An 18,651-nucleotide genomic window follows, 5' to 3' on the forward strand; every position below is an offset into this window, starting at 1 on the left:
TGCTGTAGCTTCCTCCACTGGCGAATCGTACCCACGTCCAGCACACGTCCAGCAAACCATGCAGGTGCAATGACTATCGGCCACCTCCCAAAACCTAGAAGTATCTGGGCGGCACCGCCCACCACCGGCCGCCACCGCGTCACAGCTTTGCCTTCCAGGATAACCAACTTGGTCGATTCTGGTATGAGACTGGTTTGTCGGGCCATTGAATAGTCGGTGAGAATGATGGGATCCTAATATCTCCGAGACCTTAGATCCAATGTCTGTGGCAGCTCTGTCTTGATTGCCTGCCAAGGCATATCGCCTGCTAGCTCGGGACTGTACTTTCAAGCCTTACATCGACAGCTGCGTCGCCTACTTCGGGTCGAAAGTATTCGGCTCTCCAATAATCAGCGCCATGATGCTGCGGTATTTCGCCACTGAAGCAGGTTCTTCTTCAGTTGCTTCCTTCCCGCACCTTACACGCCCAGCAGGAAGAGTAATCCGTTCGAAAGTTGGCAGGGGGGAACCCCCCTCCCCATTGGGCATGTCTATTGATGTCGGCAGACATTTGCAGGCAGGTGCCCTGCAGCACAGAATAAAATACGGTGAAGATTTCTGTCCTTCTCATCCGCATCCAACGGCCCCCACCCCCGGCGGTACCTTCTCTCATCCTCCCCTGCTGTCGTCAAAACGAGACGAAACAGCCCACGACGGAAGAGAGCTTCTCGAAGCCTGCACAACTCAAGGCTCCCCGTCCCCACTCTTTGCCCGCCGGGATCCCGTGGCCGAGCGTGGGTATCGTGGGTGTCGTGGGGGCATCCCGCCGCGACGGATCCCTTTTCCGCCAAGGATCTCGTTGATTTTTGTCATTTCTTCCAGTTGTGTTTTTGGCCATATGCTTGTTCTTTGACCTGGCGTCGAAAATTTTCTTTTCCTCCCCCACCTCTGCTGTTTGGCTCCAACACCAGAAATCAAGCATGGAGTCACCTAGGAGTCCGGTGACCTCGACCCTCGCTCCCCGGCCAACCCTGATTCATGATAATGTTGGTTGGCAGGTGGCTTGACCTTTGCTAGTCGTGCAGGGCGGAGGGGCGGTGTCTGAACCTGCGAATGCGAGGAGCATGGCCAACGTCACCGCCCAGAAGAGAATTTCTAACGTCAGATGCGGTCGGACATTGTGTTCCTTGACACAACCCCGTCGGCGGCTTGAGCGGCTCATTCGGATTCAATTGAGGCTGCACCGGCAACTCGGCCTGGTACTGTATTTTGTCATGGCACCATTGAGGTACCCCAGGTAGACGAAGCGGTGGTCTCGGCCAACTCTTTTTTTTGTTGCCTGTGGCCAGGCTTGATGGAGGGCAGGCTGTAGACAGCCCCTTGCACCGACTTCAAGCGATGTAATGTATTAGTGCAAGCAAAATGACATGTTTAGTAGGATGAAAGGCTCGCGAATTTTATTACCAAGACCGAAATGTTTCGATGTTGATAACTAACCACCAGACTACTCCTCGACCAGCCGTTTGGATAAACGAATGGCATCGTCCAAGCTCCTGGGATACGGCGCTGGAGAGCCAGAGTGTCAGTGTGGCTCATTACTACGACCAAACCTGCTAATGAAGCCTGCGGGAGGTGTCATGGTTTTGTGAACAGGCGGCCGAGGAGTTTGATTGTATCAAGGCCGTGTTGATGAAGAATCTCGCTCTGTTTCCTCGCTTCCAGGCAAAGTTGCGGGGGGAAAGGATCAGGGATGAAAAGATTTTAAAAAAGCCAAAAAAAAAAAAATTTAAACTCGCCCAACGTAGGAACATCATCGATGGTGATCCTCCGTGGGCTTCGGGGGACGACGAGGTGTTTGACCATGGGGGAATCACCGGATCCAGCCCAGCGCAAGAAGGGGCGCTGCTTTGCAGGCTTGCAGAGTGATGAGATTCAACGGCGACACCACAGCGATAACAAACCAACGGGATTCTTCATCGAAGCACCATGTGGAATTCCAAAAGGGGACCTGGACGATGAAACAAAGGGGGCTGGCTACCGGCAAACATTGAGCAAGGTCCCACGCGTGTCTGTTGTCGCTAGGTTCGCAAGCTGACTAGTCTTGTCTACCAACGCCTTGGAACATACCGGGCCCATGCACATCACCTTCAAAGGCAAGACAAACGGGGATTTTTTTTTTTAAACTTTCTTTGGCCTTGCTAGGCCCGAATAGGGTCATTCCTCTACCTAGTCAAATCTCTACATCAGAGCCGTTAGCCCACCGCTGTGGTGGTAAACGTCTCGCACATGACCGGTAAAGAACGCCCCTTTGTATGGGCATGAGACATAAGGGACCAAAAGAGCCGAAATTTGGTCTCTCGTAACTGCCCAGCGAAGTCTCATCTGAAAATCGATCCCTTTTTCTCGGATGTTCCGTACAAAGTATAGAAAATCCCAAACGACAGGTTAAAAAGGGGTTTGCCTGTCTGCCCCGACAAAATTTGAGTTGGCCGCCCATTCCCGCTGGCCAAACAAATCATGCGACTCATCGTCTCATCTCCTCTCTCGGCGACCCACCTCCAAGGTGGCGTTTGCCGCCAACGTTGGAAAACACAATTGGTCCAATGAGGATGTCTCGATCCAATGAGAAGAGAGGTTGCCCATATACAACCAAAGCCCGGAACTGAGGCGAATTGGCGAGTCCAGTATCGTGGCCGCCTCTATGTAATGCGTAAAACGAAGAAGGTGAGTGGAAGAGACTTTGCTTGGTCGCCAACAAGTACACATGCTGAGTGGTGTGCGCGCGCAAGTCGTCAGAAAGAAGAAGAAAAAAAGAAAAGGTCAGAGAGTCCATGCCGAAAATGGTTCAGGTGTCCTCCGACGTGGTATCTTGAAAGCAAGTAGAGTTATGATAAGGGGCCGAAAGCCTGCTAGCCATGGCACGCACGCACCGAGTTCCTCGAACAAACCGAAAGCCATAGAATCTTGGCAACGGGTTTGAACGAGGCCGTGCTGAGTACAGATGGAAAGCATCCTCGAGCCGAATGTGCCAAGGCAAACAGTACTTCCTGGGGTATCTCAATGCACAGGTAAGGGACAGCCCCGTTGTGGAGGTCTGTTGTCGTCAAGGTCGTGATTAAAGTCGATGAGCCAACCGCCGAAATATGTCTTTGGACGCGCGGCTAAGGGCACCCTACTGTCCCTTTCTAGCCTTTTCTGCGAGACGTGCTTCTCTGGCGGCGCGCACCAGTGGTGACAATTGAGAGAGATCGACGCAACCCTTCATGAACTCGTGCTGCGAGCAAAATTAGTCATGTTTACTCCCCTAGGTTCTGGCCAAAACTCACTCTCAGAAGGTCGTGTGCGCTCGCTCTCTTCTCGGGGTCGACCTTGAGCGCGAAGTAGAGGAAGTCACGGAAGACTGCCGACAAGTTCGATTCCTCCTTGATGTGAGGGGTGCCGTTGGTAGCGATCAACCACAATGCTCTCAGAGGGGACTCTGTCAGGTAAGGCGGCTCTCCCTCGATCATCTCGATGGCCATGATTCCAAGAGACCAGATGTCGACTTTTCGTCCATACTCCTTGCGTGTCACGACTTCCGGGGCCATCCAGTAAGGCGTTCCAACCATAGTAGTACGCTTATTCTGGGCCTCGTTGATGGTTGCGCAGAAACCAAAGTCGGCTGTCCAAGGTTAGCATCTCACTAGCCCGTGTCGAGAGCGCGGTGCACTTACTCAGCTTGATATTGCCTTCCATCGACAGGAGGATGTTGTCTGACTTGATATCACGGTGAATTACACCCTTGGAGTGCAGGTGTTGCAAGCCCTTCAACGTCTCCCGGCACACAGAAGCGATCTGTCCCTCGGTCATGATGTTGAAAGTAACAACGTCAGTGAGACTGCCGCCCTCCATGAACTCCATGACCACCCAGAGTTCGCCTCCGCAGAGATAACTGTCGATGAAGTTGACAATGTTGGGGTGCGAGCTGTCCTTCATGACGAGGATTTCGTTGATGATCAAATCCTTCTTGGGTTGCTGCTCGAGGTTCATCTGCTTGATGGCAACCAAGCGGTTGGAGCCTCGCTCATAGCCGGTGTAAACACCGCCAGATGCACCCTGGCCAATCTTGTTAAAGTTCTTGTAGACCTCGCGAGGGTCTCCATCGGAGCAGATACGCTTGAGAGCGGCAACAACATCGAAGCCGGTGCTCTGGCGGGGGCGGTGTCGAGGACGGGAACCAGGAGCGCCGGGGACACCAACCTGCTGTCGCTGGCCGGGTCCGCCGTTTGCGCCGGGACCCTGGGGGTATTGGTGCTGCGACTGGGGCGGCGTCGGCTGCTGAGCAGGCTGCCTCTTGCTCGGAGCGCGGCCAATCTGACCTGACATGGCCGCTTGGGCCTGAGCCAGGGCCTGCTCTTGCTGCTGCTGCACGAGCTGTTGCTGGTAGATGTTCGCTTGGACATTCTGCGGGTTAGGCGTGGGGGGCACGTAGGCGGGGGCGGCGCCGTTGGCACGGGAGTTGGATCGGGATCGGGATCGATGCTCTCCACGGTGCTCCTCGGGGAGCATAGGAACGCTCTCCTTGGGCGGTTGGTATGCGACCGGGGGCAGGTCTTCGCCGGGCTGAGACATTCCAATACCGGAGTCCTTGGCGGGGTAGGGAGAGGGCGCGGACCTCATCGGGAGGCTGACAGGGGGCTTCGGGGCCGGGCGACTGGGCATCATGTTGATATCCTTGCCGGGGCCTTTGCCTCCTCCGACTCCAGGAACGGGGGGCGGCTGGCGGGGGTTCTCGAAAGATCCTTCATGATTGACAGTTGGAAACCTAGGGCTCGCAGGTGGACTGATCATTGGTGACATACCCATATAACTTGTTGGAGGATACATGCCCGGCGACATGGCACCCGACGGCGAGTTTGTGCTAGCATACTGACGGTAATCAGGAGCTCTGGCATCGTGGAACTTCTCCAATACTTGGTCCTCGGCTGGCTTCTCGGTCGTCTCCTTGTAGAATGTGATGATGTCAACCATGGTTTGGGGATTCTCCCTGCGTTCCTTCTCGGGAATTCCACTTTCGTTGATCAATCTCTGCCATTCTTTCGGAAGACCCTGCACGATAAAAGTTAGCCACAAAAAGAACGAGGACAAAAGAGACGAACAGGCGACGAGGACGAGGACGAGGTAAATGGGGAGAGAGGCGGAAACAGAGAGAAAAGAAGAGGAGGAAGAGGGCCACTGACGGTGAACTGGCCAGTGGAGCTGTCGTAGCCGACGTGGGTGACGTGAACGGGGTTCTCAGGTGCCGAAATGACTGGCTTCTTGGGTGTGCCGACTAGACTGTTCATGAAGCCAGAGAAGCCAGACTTCTTGCGCAGGACGCCCATTCGGGGCTCCTTTGCCTCGTCCGAGTATCTCTTGGGGCTTATCATTGAGCTCTCCGTCACCCGGCCACCTTGTGATTTTTCGTTCATCATCGCAGAATCGTTTGTGAAGCTCGCTGATTGTCGAAGGGCAGGGCTCTTGAGGCGCGATTCGGTCGCTGACTTGAGGAGCGGTACTGGGGGATTCTGGCGCTGGTAGCCGCCCTGTTGAGGCTGAGGGTGACTGGTGAGAGGCGACTTGGTCTGCTCGATGCGGTTCAGAACCGCAGCACCGTCAAAGGGAGCACCGATAAATTCGTCGTGGGGTTGTGACGACAGAGGCGATGGCACAGTGGGATCCAATGGTCGATCAGCAGTGTGGGCGAGACCAACACCAACACCGTTACCGACTGGGCTGTTGGTGTTGTTGATGTTGTTGTTTTGGTAGAAATTGTTTTGCTGGTTGTGGTGAGAGAAGGCGTGACCGTGAGCGTGGAAGGTGGAGGTCTGGGTCTGGGCCTGGGGGTGGTAGGCACTTGGGGAAGGAGCGAGGCCGGCGAACTGGCCCTGAGGCAGGATGGGGGAGGGATTGGGAAGGTGCGCCTGGTTGGAGGGGAGGTGACGGGGAGAAGAATTGTTGGAAGGCGCAGAAGAAGAAGCGGCGTTTGAGGGGACCGTCCGGGCAGGTGGAGCGGAAGGAGCGCGCTTCAGAGAGGTAGAGCTGCGTTTGCTCTGGAGAGATTGAGCGTCGATGCCACCATCGAGACCGCTCGAGGAGCGGGTATGTTGGTAGTGCGAGGGAGGCTTCTTGGTGAGCCTGCGACGTTGGGAGGAGCCGTTGGAAATAGTCGTGCTCTGGCTAGTGTCCATGATACACCCTAACAAGTCTAAAACGTCGTAGAAAGGGAAGCGAAGGTAATAAAAAAAGAGGGTATGAATAGAGGGTGTGTGAGGAGGAAAAAATCGGTACGCAAACGATGCGATGCTGCTGTCCCCTTGACGTGCGCTCGACACTAGGAGGTATGCACGCAGACGCAGTGGGCGTGGGAGTCGCAGCGGCAGCGGTACCAGGTTACCAGCATCCACGGGCCAAGGCCTGCGAAATCAGCAGTGCCAGCCGTACCTTGGAGACTCGAGTAGCCTTATTAGCTTTAGCAGCGGCGGCGGCAATCAATCCAAGCACACGCGCTGGGTCGCAGCACCTGTGCTGATGGACCGGGGCACTGACTGTCACTGGCTGGGATGGAGACGAGGGTGGATTATGGACTGTTTTGCTGGGCCCGGAACTAGGAAGCTGGGACTAGGAGGAGCTGCGGCGGCGGCAGCAGCAGCAGCGAGCAGGGCCGGAGAGGGAGAGAGTGAGAGAGCCTTGGCCTGTTCTGGTCGAACGGATGGATGGATGGATGAATGAATGAACGAATGGAGGATGGGCGGGCGGAGAGGCGGTGGTGGTGGTGTTAGAATATGCTGTGTACAAAGACAGGTACATGCGACTGGACAGGACTGGAAATGGAGGCGTGTGGACGGGAAAGACTTGGACGAGTTAGTGATGTGGTGGTGTGTGGTCACTGGCGGGTGCAGTCTTGTTCACAGGAGGAGGTTGTCTCTTTCTCCTCGTCTTGTCTGCGTCTTTCCTGCTCTGTTTTGGCTGCTGAGAAAATAAAAGTGGGTAGGCGAAGTGGGAGAGTGGATAGGAGTGGGCAAATGGGCGTGGGTATCGGAGGATGAATGGACTGGGAGCGGACGGGACCAGGACTGGGACTGGGACTGGGCTACGTTAGGCTGGGGGCCGTGTCGCTTGTAGTGTGGTGGGGAGGTGGAGGTGCACCCGTCGAGGTACGTATCCCCGTTTTTACTTATTTTTTTTTATTTACTCCTTTTTCCCTGTGCTTGGAGATGACAGAGCCCCGGCCGCAGGACTGGATGGGAGGGGCTCCCTGCCTTTAGTTCGAGATAGCGCCAACGTTGGAAAACACAGTACGTATTGGACTCAACGCCTTGGAGCGTATTGCTTCTTTGCACGCAGCCAAGAGCCCGTCAACGGACGACTTGAGAGCCTGCATACCATGGACGGATCCGACTGCCGTATGGATAGCCATCCACGGCTCGCCGATTACCTCGAGGTATGCTGAGAAAGATTGGATAGTAGGCAAGGTGAAGCCATGCATGTATGCACAATGACGGGAAGGACGACTCGAGTTGCCGAGCGTGTACGCGCCCCATTCTGACTGGCTGCCTTCTGAGCGAACCTGTAATGTGTGCTGGGCGCGGGAGATGCACTGCGGCCGAAGAAGAAACGATGAACCACATACATAGTAGAGAGATATGTACCGTGCTGTTGCATATCAGAAGCCATGCTGCGTCCTTTCAAGTTGCAACTACGGCTGCTCGAAATGATCTCATCTCGGGACTTGAATGAGGTGTACTTTGAGGCATGCGGCATCAGTTGTAGGCCACGAGGTATAGCCGCGTGCTACCCAACTTTCTTTCTTATTCTTCTTCTCGTTCTCTTCTTTGACCATGTCCGCCACATCTTTACGGATACTCCTAGGTCAGTTCAAAATGGGCTGTCTGGCGGCTCGAGATGAACAGATGGTGGATGATGCCAAGAGTCTGTTGCGGTTATTTTTTATTTTTATTTTTATTTTTATTTTTATTTTATTTTTGCACAGTGTTGCTTTTCTTCCGGGCCGCTCTTCTTTGTACCCCTCACCTTTGGAGCTTCCTTGCCCGAGCGAGACTACACTACCAGGGACGAAAAGTAGGCGAGACGAGAAAAGAACTCCACTAGAAGCGGAACGGGCTGGTTCAAATCTCGCGAGTGAAGTTCTTCGTACCCTGGGTGAGTTGGCGTTCAAGCTGGGAATAGTACGGGCCGGAATCAGCAGGGGGCGTGTTGATAACCCTGGCAGCTCTGCATCGCACAGGACATCGTACTCAGAATAGATGCATAGGATTTAGCAACAAGTCGAGTCTGGGCTTTGGAGTCTACCATGGTCAGTCATGATTAGGAGGTAGGTCAATTTTGGTCAACGTCGAGTTGCTGGCGCGTTTTGGAGCTTAGGAGAGGGAGCTAGGGCAGGCGGCGCAGGTCCTGGGCCCCGTCCATGGTCTCAAATGGTTGCATCGGGGGAGCGCAGAGGCACCAGACCAGCAGTGCCAGCAATAGCCACATCAACAGCGACGGCATCAACCTGCACGCTTATTTACCCGTGCCTAAACTTGGGATGCTTTAGGTTGTCGTCGGTGCTGTGCATATCGGCCTGTGCTGTGCTTCAGTTGACGGCTTGTACCGGAGCCTCGACCTGACGGTTGACCCTTGGTCAATCTCAGCTGCAAGAAGGGGCGTGACGGAGCTTGCTGATCGCTCGGCGGCTCTACATGGCAGTGGTAGTGCACCATGCGGTACGGTAAGACCAGGGTTTGGGGGTCCAGGATCAGGGTCGCCGTTACGGTCGGGGGTCAGTGTCAGTGGGGAGAAGCTGAGGCACCAAGGGTCTTGAATCTGGGCTGGGGCGAGACAAAGAGAGGAGGGCAGCGTGTCGTTTTGGGACCATTGCGGTGCATTGCTGCGATTCAGGGCGTCGTCCCAGCCAGTTGGTGTAGCAGAAGTCGGAAGCTGGGGCGGCATTCTGCGGGAACCTGTTGACAATTACACTAGCTGGACGAAGCAAAGGCACCTACGAGACCTACCATGCTTGCCAAAAGTTCGTTTGGGCTGACGTATGTGTGCAGGCAGGGATGCACGCTGTGGTGCTGTACATGTACTTGTATGTGTGAAGATAAGTAGGTACGGACGTAAGAGGTCAAGAAGGTATGCCATGCCATGTAGTTGCATGTGCCAGAGTAACCAATTCGGTACGAGGTCGATGTTGGATGATGTGATGCATATTCTGCGCTCTAGGATGGCGGGCGGCTCGTTTCCCCCCGGCTGCCAGTGCCAAACCCCAGGGGATGCAGGGCGAGGGACAACAGGCGAGGAGGGGAGGTGAGGGGAAGGGAAGGGACGGCAGGGGAGGGGGGGATTGGAGGGGAAAGCACCGAGAGACGAGATGAAGGCGTTTGCTTTTTTGCCCGAGCTTTCTTTTTTATTTTTATTTTATCATTTTTTAGCTCCCCCCTAGGTTTGTTTGGACCTGATTTTACAACGCAGCGTTGCGCCGACAGGGAGATGCTTTCTTGTTGAATTGAAAACAGAAAAGGGAAAAAAAATCATCTTGCCAGATATTGCAACCGTACTCCGTACGCACAGAGATTTCGCCGTACTGGGCAGCCATTGACGCCCGAGGTGCGAGGCACGGGAATAAATCATAAATCCATGAGGCCATGCGTGTAGCCAGCTGTACATAGCTTCCACCCGTCGGTCTTGAAAGAGGTACAGATAGACAGTCAGTCAGTCGGCCAGTCACTCCTCTGGTGAGGTTCCCACTGTTCCCTGCAGCCCTCAGTGTAATGAGCCTTATTTCTTTGCAGCAATCGCAATCAAGATTTGTGAGCATCGATCTGAAGTCATCTATCTAGCCCGAGTATCCTCCAAACTCTGCTCTGTGGGGATACCTCATCTCCCCTTGCCTGTCAAGGAAACTCCTGCAACCCCTCTTCGACTCCTGTCCACAACCACCCAGTTCTCGGTCCTTGGTCAAGCAACCGCGGGCCGGTCCAATCACCCGCGGGAATGACCGTCATCTTACCATGTACGCTTTCCCGGGCTTCAAAGCATCGGGACATTTCCAATTCGTGCTCCCCCGCCCCAACACGCCGGCGGCCAGCAATTGGAAGGGGTCCAATGCCTGGACGAGAGCCACGGAACTTCGGTTATCCATCCACTCCTTCTTTCCATCTTCTCCAACTCTTCTAATCTTCCAGTAGCATGTCCGTAATTACGGTTCGGTCAGCAGCGGCCAAGTGGCGCGCCTTGTCCTCTACCAGGGATAGTACTTTGCTGGATGAGGCTACACTACATTACATGCCTCACGTAATATCGAGACCATGTGCGGAGTACGTCCCGTGTCTGGAGTGCAAAGTTCCCCTGCTCTCTCAGCGCCCAACGGGAATCCAGTGCAGCTGCGGAGCCTTGCTGACCAATGCGCGTTCCTGACCTGAGCGGTCCAGCGGGCCCGCCCTGGGAATTTGAATCTTGTTTCAAGCTATCGAGGGACCTGCTCCGCAAAGGGTCCCCCGGTAATGCTTCATCGCCTGCTTCATTCTACCGTCTTACACGATTCCGGCATTGACTTATTTCCTTCTTCAACGTCTGGCTCTAACAGCGAGGGTTCCAAACCTGTCCGGTCAGACGAATCCCTGGAGAAGCATGGCATTTCTCCCAAGTGGATATATGCCTCCTCGTTAATATTCTGCTGGCCGCTCACTGGAATGTTTCCAATTAGCCTTCATTCTAGAGCCTTCCTGACGATAACCTGACGACAGCACCATGCCATTGTCAACGCACGGTAATCATGCCATAGCTAATACATATGCGCGCTGATGGTGTGCGCGAGGGATAGCGTGCTTAACGGTCGATTCCAACGCGTCTAGTTAGAGGGGGGGACTAGGCCACCATCGCCCACTGTGCCGGTTTTTTGTTGGTGGGCTTTTTTCTTTTCTTTTTTTTTCCCCCTCTCTTCTCGAGTCCAGCGAGGCCCCGTCACACCACAGTAAAATAAGGTCCCGTTCCCATACTAGGGTCGACTCCGAGACGGGGATGCCACCAAGGAACCGCTCGCCCATGGCATCATTATTGCTGCTTTGGGGACATCGCCGGCTCTGCCCACCCGCTGGTGCGTCCCATTTCTGGATTACCAGGAGATGAAGGCCTTCGTCCGCATGACCGGGGCAGAGGATTCGTCAACGTCGTCGCCCGTTGCTGCTGCTTTCCCCAACAATACTCCGGTATTGTCACGGGCAGTTGCACCGGCCCAGTTTCCAGTTGGGGCCCCTCTGGCAGTCAACGGTTTTTGCTTTCTATCTCTTCCATAAGCTGACAGAGGGCGCAGGCGCTGACGTCGCGCCCTCTCGTGATGCTGCATGCCTTTGCCCAACATTTTCCCCTTGAACGACACCTTGCAATGAAATGGCGACAAAGCATTCACCGTGACTGCCAGATACTAAGTGATTACACGCCCTAAGGCTACATGCCGACCGTTGCAGCCGCAACTTTGCCTTAATTGCTGTTTACCTGATGACCCCGCCGTTGCGTTTGCTAGTCACCACCAGTCATGGATCATCCCTTTCGCGATACGAACTTAAGTGCTCAGATAGACTTTGATCGAACATCTGCAGCTGGGGAATCAACAATAACATTATGTCCCCCGATAGTATTTTTCGGTCATATCGGAAAGTAAGACTGCGGCATATGCGGGTGTTCCTTGCCATTGCCTTGTCAGACACCTACACTATGCCAAAGCTATCACTGGCAAACAAGTATGCGCCTTTGTCTCGTCTCGGCGCATGGAGACCTCAATTAGACGTCGTCCCCCCCTCCCAGGTAATAAGGTTCTGTCTGCCCTTGAAGGCTGATATGTATGGTTTGTTAGATTCCGAACATCCAAGGCCCATAGGATCCAGCTTCATGGTCAGATGGTTTGTTGATCATCTGGGGAAGATTGAGCTTAATTGGCATCATCTATGTTTGTGCCGAGGTGAAGTCTACTTCCATAATGACCCCGCACTTGACTACACTGCGTCCAGTTCCTTCATGTTTATGACGGGGCTGAATCACGGATGCTCAGATACCATGCGAATCGATCATGGGGCTTGGAACGGCCTTGCTGCGAGGCTGTGGCTTGCACGCTCCCGAGTCACAATGTCTCTCCTTGTTGCCAGTATTCGGCCACGTCGCACATCTGCGGGATGCCCGTTTGTCGCAAGGACAATCCAAGCGCCCCCCTTGCTGTTGTTCCTGCATAGTGAATGCAGTAAACCTTTGGAATGGATGGGGCAGCCACCCCCTTACGTTGGGCAGCGAGTGTCTGCAAAGGGCTTGCCAATCATCATTTCGCCAACAACTTGACATCGAAACAATTTGGCCAAACTCTGATGCCGATAGCCGTACAATGTGGGGGGCAGCACCAGGGTCGGCTTCGCAAGGTGTTGCGGGTAGCATCAGGAGCGAGACCATTTCGGTGCTGGAAGTTAGACACAGTTGATCTTAATGAGGACGTGGGCTTTCCGCCTGGATCTCGGCATTTGGTTTCTATCTCACTCGCTGGCTTTCAAGCGCAGCGATGAACACACGGGTCATGTTACACGAAAGGCCAAGGTACTTGCAACTTACTGAAATCCAGATTCTCCCATGCCCTCTGCTCCTCTGATTGCTCAGCTGATGATTGACTTGTTTCGTAACGCAAGGAGTCCCGGGTGGCTGCATGCCTTCAGAGACCAGGAGAGTTGCGAGGCCGTCGTCGTCGACAAGCACTGCCCCTTCCTTGTGGAACATCGAGGGATGGGCTTGGCGGGTTTGTATGAACCCCGACCATTGTGTCAACAATTTACTGCCGGCTGTACCAAAAGCAATATTCCTTGACCGCGGGTCGCACGAGTCCGCCTTCGTTCGTTTTGGTTGGTAAAAGGACAAACTGTCGAAAAGCTCCGACATGTCATGTCATTGTGGCATTTTTGGATGGGATGTTACGGTTGTTTGGTTGCACGAAGGATATTGACACGAGTTTCGACAGGCCAAGAGCAGAAGTCTCGCCTTGAGGTCTTCTTTATGCCATAATGACGGAGGACGTCGAGGTTCTAGGCTGATCGTAGGTAATACTTTGGCTTTCTCTGTACGAAGAGTCCAAACGTCCAGAAATCTGGTGTTTATTCGGCACACAATTATAATATTTCACATGTCTGCCGACAGATATAACAACTTGCAATTCGAATTGCAATGGCAATAGACTCATTAAAGTCCTGGTCACACGATTCCATCTCCAACAACTTTGACAAGTATTGAACCAACACCGACCTGTTCCCATAACATTGCATTTGAGACGTTACATGGATACTATCGCGTTTATCAAATGTCTCCTTTGACTGGTCTCTTTTGACAATGCAGACACCGTCACTCGGTCCTCCTTGGTCTCTCGGCCCCGGCCCGACCCCAGATTCCCGGCCAGTATGACGGGACCCTACCGCCGGAGACCGGGGGAACCAGGCGGGCATGAAAGACCGGTTCATGTCAGGCCGGCCGGGCTCCACGTGACGCCGGAGGTCTCGTCCGGTACTCATCCAATGAAGGAGCTGGAATGGTCCCAAGGCCTAACGGCTGGTCCGTCCACGGCGCCTTAACAATTTAGGTTGTGGCTGAGGCTAAGTGTGGGGTCCTCCAAGTGGAGAGCACTGGCAGGCGGAACCTTTCTGGAAGAAGGATCCCTGCCCGCCAGAAATTCCATTCCAATTGAACAGCTCGACATCGTGGAGTCGAGAATCTTCCACCTCACCCTTATCCTACCTGTCCTCCAAATCCATCCCCCTCTCCTCTTCCCCTATCCTTTTGGACCATCAATTGGTTGATTCGTCCACTTTGACAACTTCTCTCCCCCGATTCAACCTCTCCTGGATACGATCATTGTTGCCGGTCAAGGTCACAATGTTCTAAGCCAGCAACAAAGTCCATCCTCTCATCGGTTATCTGCTGCTCAACGGTTTCTCGCGCTTCGGCCTTCTCTAATCGGAAGTCTGATTCTACTGGTCTTGTCCCCAATTGCCGTATATATCGTCAGTTGTGAGTCGTCCCGATGCTTCATTGCTCGCTGTTGCGTCGTACCTGCCCTAGCCACAAGCACCAGCTAACACGTTGCCCCTTGCAGGTATACCGAACCCCTATTACTCCCATCATCGATTCCATCTCCGACGACAACACTAGTCGCCACACATTAAAATGGCTTCCACGGATTCCACGGTCCCCAACGGCGCTGAAGCCTCGGCTGCCCAGAAACTCCTCCAGACTCATGTTGATCATCACGTCACCGTCGAGGAGGTCCCTGACGAGGACCTTCCATCCAAGTCCGGCGACTCTGCCTCCTGGGCCGAGCCCATTTCGACCAAAGCTGCAGGCAAGCAGAAGGAGACCGCTGCCCCTGGCAAGAAGCTCGATACGCAGTCCCATGAGCTCTTCCCCGAGCTCGGAGCCTCTAAGCCCAAGGGCAGCCCCAATGTTGCTCCCATCTGGGGAGCCAAGAGCAACGTCTCTACCCCCGCCAACGGTGTCTCCCGCTCGTCCACTCCTGTCTCGGGAGCTGCAACCCCGAAGAACGGCCCTCCTTCCATGTCGATCCCCGGCCGCAATGTTGAGACGGTTGTCCTGGAGCCCCAGTTCATCCTCCCTCGCAACCAGCTGAAGCGCCCCATCCCTGATATCATGAAGGACATCAACCGCAAGTCGCGCGCCAACATCACTCTGTCTACGGCTACCAACGGACGCCTGAGGTTCGATGCGACTGGTCCCCAGGACGTTGCTCAGCAGGCCCTGAAGGACCTTGTCCAGCAGATTGGCACGAAGGTGAGAGAGCACCGACTTGAGGGCGGTTTCTTCCCCCCAGAAGGTAGTCATACTGACTGATTTCTTTACAGACCACCATCAAGGTTCCGATTCCCCAATCTGCCCGTGCTCACATCATCGGAAAGGGTGGATCCACGATCAAGTCCATCCAGGAGAAGTCCGGAGCTCGCGTCCAGCTTCCCAAGGTGGAGGAAGGCAGTGCCCCGGTCGATGAGGACGACGACTCCACCATCGATGTCCTTGTTGAGGGTAACGCTTTGTCCGCCGCTTCTGCTCGCAACGAGATTCTGAAGATCGCCGGCGAACGGGCAGCCAACGTCAACACCAAGCTGCGTGGCATCCCGGCTGAGTTCTACCCCTTCATTGCGGGCCCCGGAAACAGCCATGTCAGCCGCTACGAGAACGATGGCGTTCAGGTTCGCATCCCTGCCCACCAGATCTGGGCCCCTCGCGGCCGTAACCTCGCCGTGAGCGAGGGTGAGCGCCCTGTGTTCATCCCTGCTTCGGATAACCACATTCAACTGGCTGGTGACCGTGCTGCTGTTCAGGCTGCACGTGCTGAGATTGAGCGCCGTGTCCAGGAGCTGCAGAGTCAGCTTGCCACCGACCAGTTCAGTCTCCAGAAGGGTCGTCACCAGTTCATTGCTGGCCGTCGTGGCGAGTCCCTGGATGATTTCTTCAGCCAAACTGGCTGCACCATTCTGTTGCCGACGGACGATGATGATGACTCCGTCACCGTTATTGGCCCTGCTTCTCAGATCAACAAGGGTGTTGAGACGGCCATGGACAGAGCCATGAACATGCAGTTCTCGACCTTTGACATTGGTCGTTTCCACAAGAACGCGCCTGGTGGCGTCAACACCCACGCCCGGAATGTCACTCGTTACCTGCGCCACCGTGATCTGTTCGATGAGATTGAGAGAGCTCACAGCACCCACATCAACACTCCCTTCACTCCCAACGGTGCCTCGCCCTACGAGTTGTATGCCCGGGATGGCAAGAGTGTTCTGCAGGCTCAATCGGCCATTGAGAAGCTTGTTCACGCCATCCCTCCTACCAGAATCGCTCCCGTTCCTGTTGATCCCTTCTACCACCAGTACCTGAACAAGGATGTCAGCCCCCGCATGAGGGACAACCACGGCGTTCTCGTCATTCTCCCCGAGGCTGGCGAGCCTGATGCCCCTGTTCTGCTTGTTTTTGAGGGTCCTTCCGCCCCCGAGCCCAAGCCTCAGATCAAGACTGGCCGCCCCTCTCAGGACGAGATCGCTGCGTTCCAGCAGGGATTGGAGAACGCGCGCAAGCAGATCCTGGACATCATCAACAAGCAGGAGCAGATTGCCTCGGCCTCCATTGATGTGCCCCAGAAGTAAGTAGCCTATCGAATCTGCGACCTTGATGTACCGTGCTGACGCCCGCAGGTTCCACGAGCGCCTTCGTCGCTTCATCAAGAAGGAGCAGGCCAACCGCGCCGATGACCAGATCCCGGTCCGCGTGTCTTCGGTTGGCACTGTTGTCACTCTTCGTGGTCCCGCCTCTGCCGTTAAGAACCTCGAGACCAAGGTCAATGCCTTCGTCGAGCAGGAGAAGGAGGATGAGAAGGAGCGTGGCTTTACCATGTCTTTCGATTTCCCCCAGAAGTTCGCCAACCACCTTATCGGCAAGGGCGGCTCGAACATCAAGGAACTCCGTGACCGCTTCGACGTTGAGATCCAAGTCCAGGACGGCAAGGTTGAGCTGAAGGGCCCCAAGGCCAAGGCTGAGGCCGCCAAGGCGCACATCAGCTCCCTGGGCCGCAGTCTCGCCGACGAAGTTACCCACATCCTCAAGGTCGACCCCAAGTTCCACCGCGAGCTCATCGGCGCGGGAGGAAGCGTGACCAACCGCCTGCAGACCAAGTACAAGGTGCTGATTTTCTTCCCCCGCTCCGGCAAGAGCGCGAAGGACGACGAGGCAAACGCCGACGCCGCCAGCGATGCGGGCAAGCCGAAGCGTCACCAGGAGCCCGACGAAGTCATTGTCCGGGGTCCCAAGAAGGGAGCGGATGAGGCTCGCGACGAGATCCTCTCTCTCCTCCAGTACCTGAAGGACACTTCCTTCACCGCCACTGTCTCCGTCCAGCAGAAGCAGGTGCCGTCCATCATCGGACAGGGTGGTGCTGCGTTGGAGGAGCTCCGTCAATCCTCTGGCGCCAAGATTGACATTCCCAGCGGCCGTGACGCCGACACCGTCGAGATTCAGATCAAGGGCACCAAGTCCCAGGTTGCAGCAGCCAAGAAGGCTCTTGAGGAGAAGAGGGATGTTTTCAACGACACGATTGTGAAGACCATTGAGGTTGATAAGAAGCACCACAAGTCTCTCATTGGTGCTGGAGGTAAGGAAATTCATACAGCAAACCTGCTTAGCTTGTACTAACATGTGATAGGTGCCAACCTCCGTGATCTCGTCGTCAAGGCCGGCGGATCTGATGACCGCCGCGAGCTCGCCCGCACCATTCAGTTCCCCAAGCAGGAGGCTGATGGCAACACAATCAAGGTTGAGGGCCGCTCGGACATTGTCAACAAGATCTGCGCAAGGATCGAAGAGATCGTCGCAGAGAAGGAGAGCCAGGTCACCGAGATTCTGGATGTCCCCACCGAGAAGCACAGAACCCTGATCGGCCGCGGTGGAGATGCTAAGCGACAACTGGAGTCCCAGCTTAATGTCTCGATCGACATTCCCCGCCAGGGCGACGGCAAGACCGGTGTTAAGATTACCGGTCGTCCCGAGAACGTCGAGAAGGCCAAGGAGCACATCGCCTCTTTGGTCAAGGAGCAGGAGGGAGAGACCCTGCAGGTGCCCCGCAGCCTGCACCACTCCATTTCCAACAACGGCCAGTTCTTCCGTCAGCTCCGCAACAACCACCAGATTTCTGTTGACCACGCTGGCCAAAACTTGCCTCCCAAGCCCAGCGCCAGCCGCAGCAACGGCGGTGCCCTGCCTCTGATCACTGATGATGACGACGCCACTGCTGATGTCCACTCCTGGAAGGTTGCGGACAGCGCCGCCGGCGAGGATGGAGAAATCCCCTGGGTCCTGCGTGGCTCTCCCGAGAACATCGAGAAGGCCAAGGCCGCCATCGCCGCGGCTATTGAGCAGGCGCGCAAGAACACCCACACGGGCTACCTTGTTCTGCCCGACCCCAAGACCTACCGCTACGTCATCGGTCAGGGTGGCAGCAAGGTCAACTCTATCCGTAAGCAGAGCGGTTGCAAGATCAACGTTCCTCGCAACGATGACAAGGAGGATGCCATCGAGGTCATCGGCACTGCCGAGGGCGTCGAGAAGGCCAAGGAGTTGATCCTGGCCGCTGTGAAAGAGGGACTCAGCTCCCGAGCTCCCCGGGACTAGAAGTCCGAACGCAATACTTGGGTGACAGAAGAGGCAGCACATCACCGGTTCAGGGACCAGGCCCTCATTGCTGACTAGTATGGCGAACTGCCAGTGAACTCTCATATAGAGGCATTGCAGTGGTGGATGGGGCGAGAGACTTGAAGGTGGCGGCAGGAATATACGCTGATTTTCTTGTGCACACGTGCAACTTGGACGTTGGCGTGCGCAAACCAAAATGACTATGTATACAGCAAAAAAGGGAATAAATACTGGATCGCATCTAACGGCTTGGCTCTGTCCATTGTGAACGTAGTGAGGACTTGTTGGGCGACGACGGTGCTTTCGAGATGTAACTAAGTCGGTCTTGTGTGTTCCCTGGAAGGCGTTGCACCGTTTTTGCCAACTGTTGTGATTGAGGCAATTCTATGTTGAATGATTCAAGTCAAGATCTATCCACATGGGGAAGGGGAATTC

The 18,651-nt window shown here is 55.0% G+C and overlaps 2 protein-coding genes across 2 annotated transcripts; one reads left to right on the forward strand and one right to left on the reverse strand.

Moving 5' to 3' along the window:
• Positions 1–3,151: 3,151 nt before the first annotated feature.
• On the reverse strand, positions 3,152–6,188 carry EsH8_II_001368 (kinase-like domain-containing protein; the record flags this gene model as incomplete). Its single annotated transcript, XM_083264666.1, has 5 exons — positions 3,152–3,253; positions 3,306–3,640; positions 3,693–4,760; positions 4,821–5,067; positions 5,199–6,188. The coding sequence occupies 5 exons, from the start codon at positions 6,186–6,188 to the stop codon at positions 3,152–3,154; spliced, it is 2,742 nt and encodes a 913-aa protein (XP_083121988.1).
• Positions 6,189–14,187: 7,999 nt separating this feature from the next.
• On the forward strand, positions 14,188–18,195 carry EsH8_II_001369 (uncharacterized protein; the record flags this gene model as incomplete). The annotated part of the gene is made up of 4 exons (XM_083264667.1): positions 14,188–14,808; positions 14,880–16,174; positions 16,227–17,179; positions 17,231–18,195. 4 exons carry the CDS (start codon positions 14,188–14,190, stop codon positions 18,193–18,195), a joined length of 3,834 nt encoding a protein of 1,277 aa, XP_083121989.1.
• Positions 18,196–18,651: the final 456 nt, after the last annotated feature.

Source organism: Colletotrichum jinshuiense, chromosome 2, assembly GCF_051148585.1.
Source record: "Colletotrichum jinshuiense chromosome 2, complete sequence".
Classification (NCBI taxonomy): domain Eukaryota; kingdom Fungi; phylum Ascomycota; class Sordariomycetes; order Glomerellales; family Glomerellaceae; genus Colletotrichum; species Colletotrichum jinshuiense.